Source organism: Aspergillus luchuensis, chromosome 1 (assembly GCF_016861625.1).
Source record: "Aspergillus luchuensis IFO 4308 DNA, chromosome 1, nearly complete sequence".
In the NCBI taxonomy this organism is placed as follows: domain Eukaryota; kingdom Fungi; phylum Ascomycota; class Eurotiomycetes; order Eurotiales; family Aspergillaceae; genus Aspergillus; species Aspergillus luchuensis.
In genome coordinates, this window is record NC_054849.1 from 5,061,378 (window position 1) to 5,075,229 (window position 13,852).

General features: G+C 50.7%; 5 protein-coding genes across 5 annotated transcripts; 3 read left to right on the forward strand and 2 right to left on the reverse strand.

Annotated features, from left to right (window-relative positions):
- Positions 1-543: 543 nt before the first annotated feature.
- On the forward strand, positions 544-1,476 carry VMA11 (V-type proton ATPase proteolipid subunit; the record flags this gene model as incomplete). Its single annotated transcript, XM_041684225.1, has 8 exons — positions 544-591; positions 667-684; positions 744-756; positions 826-908; positions 977-1,089; positions 1,153-1,237; positions 1,298-1,383; positions 1,434-1,476. 8 exons carry the CDS (start codon positions 544-546, stop codon positions 1,474-1,476), a joined length of 489 nt encoding a protein of 162 aa, XP_041538430.1.
- A 723-nt stretch (positions 1,477-2,199) lies between these two features.
- On the forward strand, positions 2,200-3,588 carry PKA2 (cAMP-dependent protein kinase; the record flags this gene model as incomplete). The annotated part of the gene is made up of 4 exons (XM_041684226.1): positions 2,200-2,413; positions 2,479-2,571; positions 2,641-2,765; positions 2,869-3,588. 4 exons carry the CDS (start codon positions 2,200-2,202, stop codon positions 3,586-3,588), a joined length of 1,152 nt encoding a protein of 383 aa, XP_041538431.1.
- A 928-nt stretch (positions 3,589-4,516) lies between these two features.
- PRO3 (pyrroline-5-carboxylate reductase family protein) lies at positions 4,517-5,535 on the reverse strand (the record flags this gene model as incomplete). Its single annotated transcript, XM_041684227.1, has 2 exons — positions 4,517-5,430; positions 5,496-5,535. The coding sequence occupies 2 exons, from the start codon at positions 5,533-5,535 to the stop codon at positions 4,517-4,519; spliced, it is 954 nt and encodes a 317-aa protein (XP_041538432.1).
- Positions 5,536-6,132: 597 nt separating this feature from the next.
- Positions 6,133-7,639, reverse strand: AKAW2_11713A (uncharacterized protein; the record flags this gene model as incomplete). Its single annotated transcript, XM_041684228.1, has 2 exons — positions 6,133-6,934; positions 7,014-7,639. The coding sequence occupies 2 exons, from the start codon at positions 7,637-7,639 to the stop codon at positions 6,133-6,135; spliced, it is 1,428 nt and encodes a 475-aa protein (XP_041538433.1).
- Positions 7,640-11,705: 4,066 nt separating this feature from the next.
- Positions 11,706-13,705, forward strand: AKAW2_11714S (uncharacterized protein; the record flags this gene model as incomplete). Its single annotated transcript, XM_041684229.1, has 2 exons — positions 11,706-12,440; positions 12,500-13,705. The coding sequence occupies 2 exons, from the start codon at positions 11,706-11,708 to the stop codon at positions 13,703-13,705; spliced, it is 1,941 nt and encodes a 646-aa protein (XP_041538434.1).
- Positions 13,706-13,852: the final 147 nt, after the last annotated feature.

The following is a 13,852-nucleotide window of genomic DNA, read 5'->3' on the forward strand; positions in this document are numbered from 1 at the left end:
CCAGGCAAGATGGGTGGGTGGAGGAGGGGGGGAAGGAAAGTTGTTTTTAAGGTTATAGAAGGAGAGAGAGTTGAAGGTAGAGAGTGGGGAGAGGGAGGGAGGGAGGGCAGTAGTGGATTAGTGGGAGTAAGTAGGCAGGTGTCAGTTATTATGATTGCCAGGGAAGTTGGTGAAGAATGGGACCGGCGGCCGTGTAGGAGTCTAGGAGAAGGAAGAGCACGGGGGTTGTTGGGTCGAACAGGCACATGTCACTCCTAACCCGGATAGGCCACCTTCTCCTATACGGTGGCCCGGGCGGACTACTTCGGTCAACCTCTCATTCCGCCGACCTGCCAAAGCTATCGTGTTTATCCAGCTGGCTGCTTCTGACTGACGTCTGGAGACGATAGTAATTCGGATTTTGTCTGCTTTGGCCCAGGATTTGTCTCATTTATCCAGGCTCTTACTTCTCCGCTTCTTTGTTTCTTTCCTTTTCTTCTTCTTCCTCCCCCTTCCTTTGCTCTCACTCCTGATCCTCGTGCTTCCTGGGTGGACTCGGTCATCATGGCGGACAGCGAGTTCTCCCCCAAGTTCGCTCCGTTCTTTTCCTTCGTAAGTTGCTCCCTCACGGTCTTCGCTGTGAAAGTTTCACGCGACATGTATCGTTTGCTAACTCACCAAAAACAGGCAGGTATTGCGGCAGCTGTGAGTATCAACTACACGCCACCCGTTCCGATCACCACACGCTAACCACCTCTCCAAAGATGATCTTCGGATGTATGTCGAATCGGAAAGCTGGGGGTATTGATTGATTGTTATGGGAACATACCAGCTCACTTCATCTAGCAATGGGAGCCGCATACGGAACGGCGAAGTCAGGAATTGGTATCTCCGGAGTGGGAACCTTCAGGCCGGACCTGATCATGAAGGTATGTTGGATCTATTCCAGCTTTATGTCGCATCTACCGCATTGTCATGATTGTACTAACTTGTGCAGTCCTTGATTCCCGTTGTCATGTCCGGTATTATCGCAGTTTACGGCCTCGTCATCTCGGTCCTCATCGCCGGTGACATGGATCCTCCCCCGAACAAGCATATGAGCCTTTACACGTACGTTTCCCGATTTCCGCCTCCACTTATATACAGAGTAGTCTGATGATATTGTCTTGGAAGTGGCTTCATGCACCTTGCTGCGGGGTTGTCGGTTGGCCTCGCAGGCGTGGCTGCCGGTTATACTATTGGTGTTGTCGGAGATGCGGTAAGCAGTCATTGCGAGGAGTGTCTGGATGGGAGTGCGCAGGTGCTAATATGGACACAGGGTGTTCGTGCGTACATGCAACAATCTCGTGTTTATGTCGGTATGATTCTTATCTTGATTTTTGGCGAGGTTCTTGGTCTCTACGGGTAAGTACACATCCACTGGAGCAGTCAACATATCATACTTACACTCATAGATTGATTGTTGGCTTGATTCTCAACTCCAAAAGCTCTGGCTGAGCGGGTTCTGCATGTTGCGCTTGGTGTTCCCGGTTCTTGGCCACTCATGTCCACCATGGACGTATTTTTGTCCCCTATAGGAATACTGCTGTACAGATGAGTGCAGCCAGATTGCGATCAAGAAGCAGCAAATCTGCTTATTGTCTAGGGACCATTCAGTCGTTGGCGCTGGCACTGGTATTGATGCCTTTCGTCCGGGGAGGTCTGGTGTCTTGTACTAGTACATTACTGGAGTGTTGAAATAGCATATACGTTACTTGAAATGTCATTATATCCCTCTCTATCTTTCTATTCTTGGATTTAGATATCCATTTTCTAGTCGAAAAGATCGCAACCGCTGAGCAGCGAGGGGATGGCTGGTGACCGACAGGGGACTCGAACACGCAGGCCCGTGGCTGCCCCGCCGGCCGGTAACGTCAGAGTCTCTTTCCCGTAGCGCCGCCGGCTGGATGAGAGAGCCAGACCGGCCTCATCAAAGCTCTTCCATCCCGCAAAATCCTCTTGCGAATCCCCGCGCCGTTGCTGTTCCCCTGATCAATCTCTATGTGCGATAATAACTCGCCTGCATTTCTCTACCAGCTTTAAGGGACCCGGTACTCGCCCAATTGCTACCCCAGCGACTCCTTGTTTTTCTCCCCACACCTTTCCCCCTCCCCGCGGTCCTCCGCGACAGGATCCCTTGCCATTTTCTGGGTCACCAAAAACCATCGATGCGCTAACGACATGCAAAGATTCTCAGTCCCAACTAGCCAGTTCAAGATGGGGTCGGAAGATATTCACGAGAGGGAAAAAGAGATAGTGGCTTCAGTCCGACCGCCTCATCAGCGTCGACTGAGTCCGTTCGTTATCGCTGGTCGTGCTGAAGAGAAACAGCTGGGGATATCGACTCGTCGGTTGAACGTCAATGACTTCGCACTGTTGAAGACACTGGGCACAGGTAAGCTTCGCTTCGTCGCTTGCGCAACCTAGCCAGTGTCTGACGGCGGCGATTCTTGTGCCCAGGCACATTCGCTCGGGTGTGGTTAGTGAAGTTGAACGACGAAAGGCAACGCAAGAACAGGGTCTACGCTCTGAAGATACTCCGAAAGGCAGATGGTATGTAGTTTGCGATGCATACTGCAGCAACAGCACCTGGCTAACCGTTTCTGTTTCGAAATTTGACAGTGATCAAGCTGAAGCAAGTCGAGCATGTCCGCAACGAACGGAAGACTCTCGCAGATGTTTCCGGCCATCCTTTCATCACGACGTTGATTGCCTCCTTCTCCGATGATCAGAATCTATATATGTTGGTATGAAGCCTAGATTCATCCGTATTCCTGTCACGCGACCAATCCTCAACCAGAGCAGTGAAACCTGTGGCATCATGGCGATGGAAGACTAATGTCGTCATAGTTGGACTATTGCCCTGGAGGCGAGATATTCAGCTACCTACGACGTGCACGACGCTTTAACGAGAATACATCCAAGTTCTACGCGGCCGAGATAGCGTTAACCATCGAGTTTCTCCATGACGTGGAGGGAGTTGTTTATCGAGACCTTAAGCCGGAGAATATCCTGCTTGATGCCGAGGGTCATATCAAGCTAGTCGACTTTGGGTTCGCAAAACAGGTTGGCGACCATGAGACCTATACTCTGTGTGGGACTCCTGAGTATCTCGCCCCCGAAGTCATTCATAACAGCGGCCACGGCCTTGCCGTAGACTGGTGGGCTCTAGGTATCCTAATATACGAGTTCCTTGTCGGACAGCCGCCATTCTGGGACCAAAACCCGATGCGCATATACGAGCAGATCGTCGAGGGTCACATACGTTATCCTCAGAACATGTCGCCTGCAGCCCAGAACATCATATCGTTGCTCTGCAAGACCAACCCGACTGAGCGGCTCGGCTACATCTCCGGGGGCTCAGCTCGAGTCAAGACGCATCCCTTTTTCGAAGACATCAACTGGGATGACCTGTTCTACCGCCGCATCAAGGGACCCATCATCCCTCGAGTCGATCATCCTGCGGACACTGGAAACTTTGAAGAATATCCAGATCCGGATGTGAAGAATCAGAGTCTTTACACTGATGATTTGAGAGACAAGTACGAGGCACTTTTTGCTGATTTTTGATCGCTTAGCCGCTTTTGAATGCTCTTATGTCAGGCCACTCTTTGTCGTCCCGGCGACGACCGCACATGCGTTCCAAGCGCAACCGCTGGTGACATCTACCATATATCCTTCACCCTACCATGACAGGCTTGAAGCCGTCTATGGTGGCAGACTTTTGCCTTGCTCGCAATACACCCCGCGAAGCCTTGCAGCGATTACGGCACTTGTCCTAGTCTTCAGCGAAGAGCTCTACGCCCGTACTCTACTATCCACTGCGTCCCGCGACGCACCACAATATTGCGCGTGATGTCTAGCTGCATGCTTCTGCCATATCCGATGTGGCTTCTCGACATGAAGCGGGCTACAGATCCCGACCGGAAACTGACACTTGCGAGTACGCTATGAAGAGAAGTCATCATGACTTCACACTCGGATCCTGCAACGAGCCTTGTTATCGATCAATACTTCAATTGTCTTTAATCTTCTAAGCATGATGTGCTTCTTACTACATTCCTTTCTCTTCTTGAGCGTTTCAGATTGGCGAGCCAGTCATTTACACCTACAGCGCGGGGATCCATCGAACACAAGTCAGCTACTCACAGCACTCTCAGGAGGAACTGCTGCTTACACCCATCCCGCCAGTTCCTCTTATCAGCGGACCAGTCAGGGATATTCTTCAGTCACGATAATGAGTAACGATGTCTGGTTTCTTGCACATGCTTTCTGTCCACCTTTAACGGGTCCCAGGGGATGCTACTAAAACTATGGTGAAAAGAGGGGCCCGGTTGATATTACTTCACTTCTGTACTTTTTGTCTGGATGACACTGCGAGACATACAATTGGATACATAGTACAACCTTGCCTACTACAACTTGAATACAACACGTTAACACCTGAACATACACCGCACCCTTCTCCACCAATCATCAAAATACTATATACTATAATCTACTTCCTCCCCGTCCCATTAACCAACCCCACCCCCCTCCCCATCCCCTCCGCCACCATAACCCCCTCCCTAACCGCCCTCCCCACCAACCCCCTAAACCCCCCTTCCTCCAACACACACAACCCACCCATCGTACACCCCCCAGGAGAAGTCCCCCTCTCCTTCAACAACGCCGGATGCTCCCCACCAAGCAACAAATCCCCCGTACCCCTCAACACCTGCGCAACCGTCACCCTCGCCTCCTCCCTCCCCAACCCCATCGCCACGCCCCCATCCACCAACGCCTCCACAAACACCGCCAGAAACGCAGGCGTCGACCCACCCAGCACCGTGAACGTATCCATCTGATCCGGCCGCACCTGCACCGTGCGTCCTATCTTATTGAATATCCCCTCCGTTAGGGAAATCAGCCCCTCCGGCACACGAGTCTCTGCATTCGCTTGCAACTCTTCAGAGGGGAGCTCGATCGCTGTGATGGACTGCGAGATGGTAGCGCAGATGTTGGGCAGTGTGCGGACAACATAGAGGTCTTGTGGGTTGGAGAGGAGGGACCGCAGGGATATTACGGTCCAGCCGGCGGCGATGCTGATGAGGAGTTTTGGGGTGGGAGTGGGACTGCAGAGGGCGGATCTTGTCTCTGAGTCGCTGAGGAGGGAGGGGATATCGGTGGGATCGCAGGCGAGGATGATGGTGTTGGCGGAGGAGATGGCGATATGGTTGTCCGTGGAGGGGCGGATGGTTAGGGTGGTGGTGAGGTGGGAGTGGAATTGTGATTGGAGGGCGTTGAGGGAGGAGGAGCTGCGGACGGTGGCGATGAAGGAAGTTGGGAGGGGGGTGTTGGTGCTGGTTGTGTCTGTGGTGGTGGTGGGTTGGGCGGTTAGGAGGCCGTTGAGGATGGCGATGCCCATTTTTCCTGGGTTATGGTGTTAGTGGATGGGAGTGTGCAGAGGGGGGTTAGGGCAGGGAGGTGGGATGTACCGCAGCCGAGGATGGCGAGGGTGTTTTCTGGTGTAGACATGTTGGATGTAGTTGTTGTTTTTGGTTTCTTTGGTGAGATGGATGGAATAGATGGAAGTACTATTGCAGGTAGATGGTAGTGTGTGTGATGTTCCAGAGGTATTAAGTGTCACGAGAAGGATCAAGATTGACTGTTTGAGTTGAAGGAAAAAGAAACAAAAGACATGGGAGGAATGAAGGCGTGGCAGCACCCCTCATCACTACTACCCCTCATTGCATCAATTGACTCCAAAGTGTAATCGAAGTATATCATCCAGATCCACTCGGATATCGGTGGGTCGCGCACTGCAAGCTGGCGGCTATTCTAACTGCACTTCAGCGTATGCCCTAGTAAAACCTAGTTGGTTGCTCACCGGCCGATAACGGTCGAGATTATCAGCTGCAGCTCAGTTGCTTTTTGTTGTAACTATGCGTCCTTGGATGACCACCTTGCATCGGCTACAGATGCCATGGTTGGGAAAAGTATCCTGGGATTGCTGCTTTGCAAGGATGATGTAGAAGGTTATGGAGGGGTAATTGATTGAATTGGAGACATGAATAGATACCATAATTGCATTCATTCATTCACGGTCATACTCCATACACATAGCTGAACAATCTACCCAAAGAAAGCCCTAACTCGCCTTCTCACCTCCGCCTTAAGCGCCAAATGCTCAGTCATAGTACGCGAAACAGCATCCTTATTTTCCGCTGCTCTCCGCACCAAATAACCCAGACACTCTCCCATACTACCCCAAGTCAAGCACTTGTACACACCAGGAGCCACACTGTTCTGATCTTTCAACTGCAACAGCCCGAAACTAACGCCATCCGCCATCCCCAGTAGCTGTCCGAACTCCACTCGGCCAGTGGGAAGCCCCGCCTGTAAGCGAGCCTGGTGCAGCTCATGCGCCGCCACAGCACTCTCAATATTATGTGTTGCCAAAAACAAATCCGTGGTGGGAAACCTGCGTCCGGATTCTCCGAAACCCTGATAACGCTGCTGCAAGACGCCCCGCACGATGGAGTTGTATGCGATATCGGTATCTTGCTTCGTATCGTGGATGAGCTGTCTCGGGTCCGATCTCATGTACGCTCCCCGCACCAGCTTCAATCCAAACGTAAATCCTTCCCTGTCTGCTATCTCCATGTGCGACGCTATCGTGCTCGGCGTACTTTTGAGATAAGCCTGGTATGTGTTGTACACTACTGCCTTGCCGTTTCGGTTGTACTTGCGCATCATGTCCAATGTGAGGTTGTGGATCCCTTGGAGAAAGGAGTGCTGCTCAGCGTCCATGAGGAGACGGGCGTTCTTCTCGACTACCCGTTGGCACACTTCATCCAGGGCCTCGACCATTTGCGTGGGGACGGGTTGTCCGGAGGCGAAGGCCTCTGTGACTTTGGGTCCGGCCCCAGTGAGCCTAATAATAGGGATCAGCATCCACTGATTCATTCTCAAATCGGGTAAAAGAATCCCTGGAATATGGGGGATCGACTTACTTTGGGGCAAGGAAGTCACCTTCGCCAAGCATGTCCACGGTCTTCAGGTAACCCTCCCGCCAGGCGGCGATGAACTCGCATGACTCTGTGTCGGTTGCCTTTTGGGATACCTGGCTGTGAGCGAATTGGGTTTTGTTCGTGCTGGAATCCTGCACTGTCTCCCGCGCGTAGGTCAAAATAACTCCACGTAATCCCGTGCTTTTGATTTGGCGGATCTTATCCCGGACTTGGCTCTCCTTTTCCCCCGCACAGAAGTGGTCGTAGAATGTCTTCTTGAGGAACCAGTGGATGAGAGGATTGCGATCCACATCTAGCAAAGCACCGCGGGGCTTAGTAAGGAAAGATAGAATAGACAGACAAGGAACGAGGAGGGCTTGGTGGGAGGAGATGGTGGTCACGAGGAGAGACCGCAGGAGAGTCTTGGTGGGCAGGACAGAATGAGGTGGTGCTGAGGAGGGTTTCTCTGGAGCTTGTGTCTTAGCTACAGAGGAGGAGATGCTAGGGACTTTCTCGAAGGTGGTCCCTGTAGCACAATATCGGAGAGATGGGAGGACTAGAGTAGGCCTTGTAAGGACACTGGTTCGTGCCCGTTGGCCAACCGGTGTCCTGCACAGGAGGTTGGACATGGTATGTGAAAGTTGAAAAGATGAAAGAGATCTGGAAGATGAAAGAACTGATGGCATACCCGGAGGTATCTTTATACCTTGGATCGCAAGCTGCGGGGTGCATTTGTCCCCTCAATGATAGGGATAAGCATGTCTTGGGAACTGATAAGATGACCACTTGGAGCAGGGCGATGCCGCTCATTGGTGCCCCCTAGATCACCGGCCCTATCAGTAATATTCTTACTCATGTATCAATGCTGAATTACGCTTTCATTCGTCCCTAAATGGATCTAATTGACGTGTCTGGCGGTTCCATCGGCAAAATAATGGCTAGGCTTCCACCGTCCTTGGATCGATGCTTGTTGAGTGAGGGGTAGACTTGAATCCGGTAGCCCTACCGTGTCAATAGTGTTGGATGTGCGAGACACACGGGTGCCTTTCTCTTTCATATTGTCTAAGCGAGGTCTTAAGGGCTTCTCCTGAATGAACATGGGGTTCTGTTCTGAGGGTTCGGGAGCTGTTCAATTTGTATGTAGTTATCAAGATCCTGTCATGGCCATCTTCTTATCCTGTGCTGTGGTCAGCGCTCTGGTCACGAAGACTAACAAGAGTCAACATGGAATAAGTGCGTTTATGGAAAGGCGTGCTATACCCATTGCCATAGTATGGTAAAAGATATCGTCCAAAGGACATTTGTATACTGCGGAACGAAGCCGGAGAGTACTAAGACTTGGTCCATTGACCGCCGATCACACATGGCCGACTCCTGTTACTGAGCAGTCATGTGTGACAAACGCCAGAGCTTCCCCTGCTTACTGCATTTGCCTTACTGTCACCATTCCCTAAGAATTACTGTGGGTTCTTAGTGGAACGTGCCTTCCTATTACAGAAAGCAGGGCCTCTCCTCACCTCCTCATCTGATCCATTGGCCCATATTCTTCCTCCCGTATCTAACTACGAATAACAAGAAGAAAAACAAACAAATGAAGAGTCATGATATTTTGCTTTCTATTCTACACTAAGACTATCCGTTAGATTGCTACGGGAGCTTCGGATCGAAGCGAACGAGGCAAAGTGGTAGCATGTCCTTGAGCCCCTCGGACGCTGCACGAAACTACCTTTCATCTTCCGCTCTACAGAAAAGTTTACGCTGCTGAACTATGTTCCTGAAGCTACGACACTTGCCCGAAGATCGCTACCACCACTCCGGTGAATCAATGGAATCCTCATCCGCCATTGTTTTCGGACAAAAATACGAGCCTAGGAATTGAGCGTGACGCAGCTTTCTCCTGCTGTTCTGGGTAGGAAGGGCCTAATGGCCGCTTTTAGCAACTTCTTCAGCCATTTTCTTCACCCTCTCCTCTACTCTTATGTCGGATCGGAGCGAACGAGGCATCCAGATTCATAGTCCACAAAGGCCTTAACTCTATATTTCCATACCAGCTAGTAATGCCAGCTTTAAATGATTGATCTCTATCATTTTGTATTCACTATGCCTGTCCGTGACTTTCAAAGTCATCGGAGTACAAGCATGTCCGGACATCGCGAACACAGTTGTACTCACTACACTGCAGAAGACATATAAAGTACTCACTTTATTGTTTTATTGATCCCAACGAACCGGAGTTGGGAAGAAAGACATATCTCCTAAATGACAAGCAAAGATCTAAGGTTCCTCGTCTTTATCTTGATACCGGCCTTGCTCATCGCTTCTCAATTTATCATTCATCTATTTTGAGGGCACCGCACAAACCATAGTGATGGGCGTCCCGATGTCTTGAAAGCCAGTATTGCTTCCGATAACCTACAAGATCTTTCATCTCTGCTGGCCTTAACTCGCAAGCGAAAGGGTCTTCCTTGGTCACGCAACGCGCAATTGTTTAGCCTTTGGCAGAGGGTATGGCACTGGACTTGCTACCACGAACCACACAATAGGTGTGAATATAGTCCAGCCCTACTAGCAGAAGCTGAGTCAATATAGCTCGGGCCACATTGACTGGAACTTCCAAGTTATGCTAGGTTCTTCTGATAGCGTCACACCACACCTAATATTTTCGCTTGCAACACATAAGTGACAGCCATGTGGCCCAGTGATCTTGAACTGAGCCGATAAAACAGAACATAGGCACTGCCATCGTGATATGCCTTCCCAGAACCCAATACGCATATTACATTGGTTTTCGAGCAGAAATTGGAGTGGCAAATATGATAGGAATCCTCAACGTGACGTATATCGCCCCTAGATTATCTCTGACAAAACATACAGTTGAGTAGCGACCTTAACCTAGGCTATATATGACCGAATAGCGAGTGACACCTTCTTGCCACCGATATTCAATGGTGATAGCTTCTTGGAGCCCATTTGAGAAGATAGTAAGTGGTAGTGGTTGGAGGTTACTTTTATTAGGGGTGAATATAAGTGTCCAAGATACGCGAAGAGAACCCCCAAAGAAATGTGATTAGTCAAAGGAACATAATTCATTTCGAATTGCAGAACTAACGAGCCCCAACTCACCGAAGCGTACACCACTCCGCAGTACGCTTGTGGGTGGACTAGGGCTCTCTCAAGTGGTATCGTCAGAAATATGGTAGGATGAGGTGAGACGCATTTGTTTTGAAATAAAACTAGCACATTCTTTGTCCGCCTGTCTTGATCAAGTGGTATCGTCAGAAATATGGTAGGATGAGGTGAGACGCATATGTTTTGAAATAAAACTAGCACATTCTTTGTCCGCCTGTCTTGATACAGCATGCAGTGCACTGACACTGCACGCCTGAGCTTATTTTCGACTCATACCAAGGTAGTGAGTTTACCGTTCAGTTTGCATGTTGAACATGCACGTATCTAAGATCTTTGGACTCAGCCTTCATTGCCTAGCAGATCCATCAGATCCATGCTTTATAATAAACCTGTCTTTACATCGCTGTCTAGTTTGACAACTTTAATTTCAGCCCAGCCAATCCTGACTTGGGCGTTAGTAAGTTCAGATGAATGTATATTTCCAGCCTTAGCCTGGTAGTTGCATGCTAACTACTATATATAACCCTAGTATGACACGCCACATTTTGGGCACATGGACAGGCGGTGAGGCCATTCCCGTTTTGGATAGCTCCATTTTCGAGGAACTTGAGGATCGAAGTCATCCGATACACATCCACAGCATCGATGATTCTCTATAAATAGCCCACTGAAGTATGCCTGGGCTGTACACTTTCACGGTGAGGTTTGGCAACGCGAATCGTTATCTCCTTTCACAATGCCAAGCGCTTGCTACTTGGCTTCTCCGCCGGAACCACAGGCGCCTATCCCCTGACGGGCGCGACAGTTGCCAAACGCCATGCTTGTTCTTATTCAGAAAGTATGTGCCGATCAATACACGCCTCTACGGTCAAAAAATTTTCCATAAGTGTCTCGTGGCCGTCATGAGCCACGTCATGCAACGAATTGGTTGCCGGGAAGTTCCAGATGTCGGCCTTGAAGCACAGAATTTAGTTTAGTGGCCACCGAGATATCCGAACGGAACCAGGAGATAACGAATGGGATCCACTCAAAGCCCCATCGCGCACACGAATCAGCAGAATCTGACGAGGTCAACAACATCCCCCAAGTCAACAGTTCGGGGCTGGCGAATCGCCGATGCGATATGTCGATCAGAGTACGGCATCTCGGTTCTTTTCAGTTTTCTGAATGGAATGCATCTGCGGAATATCACGGAGGACTGGTCGCATGTGGATTTTATTAACCCCAGTCTAGTATCTAGTTAGTTACTATACTAGCAGCCTTCGGTTCTTGTCCGTGGATCGCTGTCCCACAATCCCGGCAACCCCTGGGTGGGAGGCGTGGCCTGGAGAACAGGCGCCATGACCAGAAGACGCGTACGCAAGCTTCAGAGTCCGCTGTACACAAATCCGTTCGTCAAGCCGTTATTGGACGTGTGTTCCCCTCCTAAGAAAAACCCCGGCCTGCCTTTTAGCATGGCTGGCGTCCTCCAAATACATTTGAAGCGACTCAACCTCATATTTTCCTTCCGGCAATGTCGCTGGAGCTGAAACCCTGTCGCCTGTCACATCTTGTGTCGGGTTAACAATGATTCCTCCCCTTATTTGGGCGTGCATTGCCGCCTTCGCTCGGACAGCCCGCGGAGATTATGTATCCACCAACTACCAAGAGTACAATGACGGAGCGCTAGGACACCGTCCTCACTTGGAGTTTCACTCCAGCTCCGAATACGCACCCCTTCTACAGGTCAACATATGGGACCAGAGTGCCATCTCTGAGAAAGGGTCCCATATATTCATCAAACATGATGGTAACGACTCCTCGCCACTCTCGTCGCCGCTCATCTTGGATGCCAACGACTTGAGTGCCGTCTACATGAACCGGACCTTTAAGAATGTGTTCGGTACCCGTGTGCAAGAGAATTTCGGCAAGAAGTATTTGACTTTTTGGGAAGGTGAGAAAGGCGATGGTATAGGTGACGGCTATGGGCTCGCCTACGACGACACCTACCGCTTGGTCTATAAAATATGGGCACGAAACATCAAAGTTCACAGCGACCTCCACGAATTCGCATTTACCGGGAACGGAACGGCTTTGGTCACAGGCGTCAACGCCATCAACGCCCATTCATCAGATTTCTTAGACAAAGGCTGGATAACGCCCCCCAGATTCGAGGTCCTGGACTCCATTTTCCAAGAGATCGACCTTGAGACTAATGAGGTGCTGTTCGACTGGCGGGCTCTTGATCACATTAACCCCATGGACTCCTACGAGCCTATGGGCAGAGGTTGGGATGCGTATCACATGAACAGCATTCAGAAGGTAAGAGCAGGACATGTCACCCGACGACCTGTAAACACCTCTGACATTCCATGGTCTAGACCAAAGCAGGTAACTATCTTATCTCAATCCGCCACCTGCACGCCGTCTACCTCATCGATGGAAAAACGGGCGACATCATATGGACCATGGGCGGCAAACGCAACGATTTCAAAGAGCTGCCCCGTGCCAAAGAAGCCGAGTCAGCCGCACCCCTGCTGTCAATGCAGTGGCAGCATCATGCTCGCTTTGTCGAGGGAACCGACGAGACCCAAATGACCTTATTTGACAACCATGTCAAGATCACCTCTCACGGCGTCTGCGACACCGATTGCTCGCGCGGCTTGCACATCGCTATCAACGACACTGCTTCACCCCCGACCGTCCAACTCCTGCGCGAATTCCATCACCCATCCCACCTTCAAGCTCAGAGCCAAGGCAGCATGCAGCCTCTTTCGCCCTCTGCTGATGATCTGGGCAACGTATTTATTGGCTGGGGCCGGTGTCCCACGTTTACAGAGCACAACTCATCGGGTGAGACAGTCATGGACGTGCAGTTTTCGCCGTGGCACAGTGACAACATCCCCGATGCGCTAGACAACTACCGCGCCTATAAGATGGACTGGTCAGCTACACCCTGGTGGGACCCTGCCATCGCACCACGGAAAAATGAGGACGGCGAGTTGGTCATGTACGTTAGCTGGAACGGAGCGACCGAGGTGGCAAACTGGGTTATCCGGGGAGCAGCCAGCGACGATGTCGACGAAGAGGGCGAAATAATAGCCGCATCACGCCGGACAGGCTTCGAAACCAAGTTGACAGTTGGCGAGACCGATTGGCGCTACATCTGGGCCGAAGCCTTGGACAATCAGGGAAATGTCCTTCGATGGTCTGAAGTCGTGGACCTTGACACAGCGGAACTATCAGTTGCTCATGACGCCTACGATGAGCCCGATTCTACCTTCATCCCTTCGGAGGAGACCCCCTCTGGATTGTCGATAAATACAGTGGTATTCTTGGCGAGCGGGTTGACCGTTGTTGTGCTGGTGACGATTGGAGCGGGAGTTATGTGGTGGCGCAGGCGCAAGGTGTATAATAGCCTGGAAGCAGAGGACTTTGATCTTGCTTCGGATAACGGCTTTGATGAGCATGATGACTATGACGAGGAGGCCGGTGATAAGGATGCTGATGTTGATCATCACTCCAGAGATGAGGACCGCCGCGCTCTGATTCCCAAGACAGAGCAGAGGAACATGAGTAGCGTGTAGGCTATCACCTACTTTATATTGTAAATAGATTCATAATTGACCTTCTACTTGTATTCCGAGAAACGTCTTGCTCCTCCACTACAGTGGTCAAGTAATGTACCCCCGGTGTCCACCAAGGCCTACCAAGGAACCTCATAACCACAATAA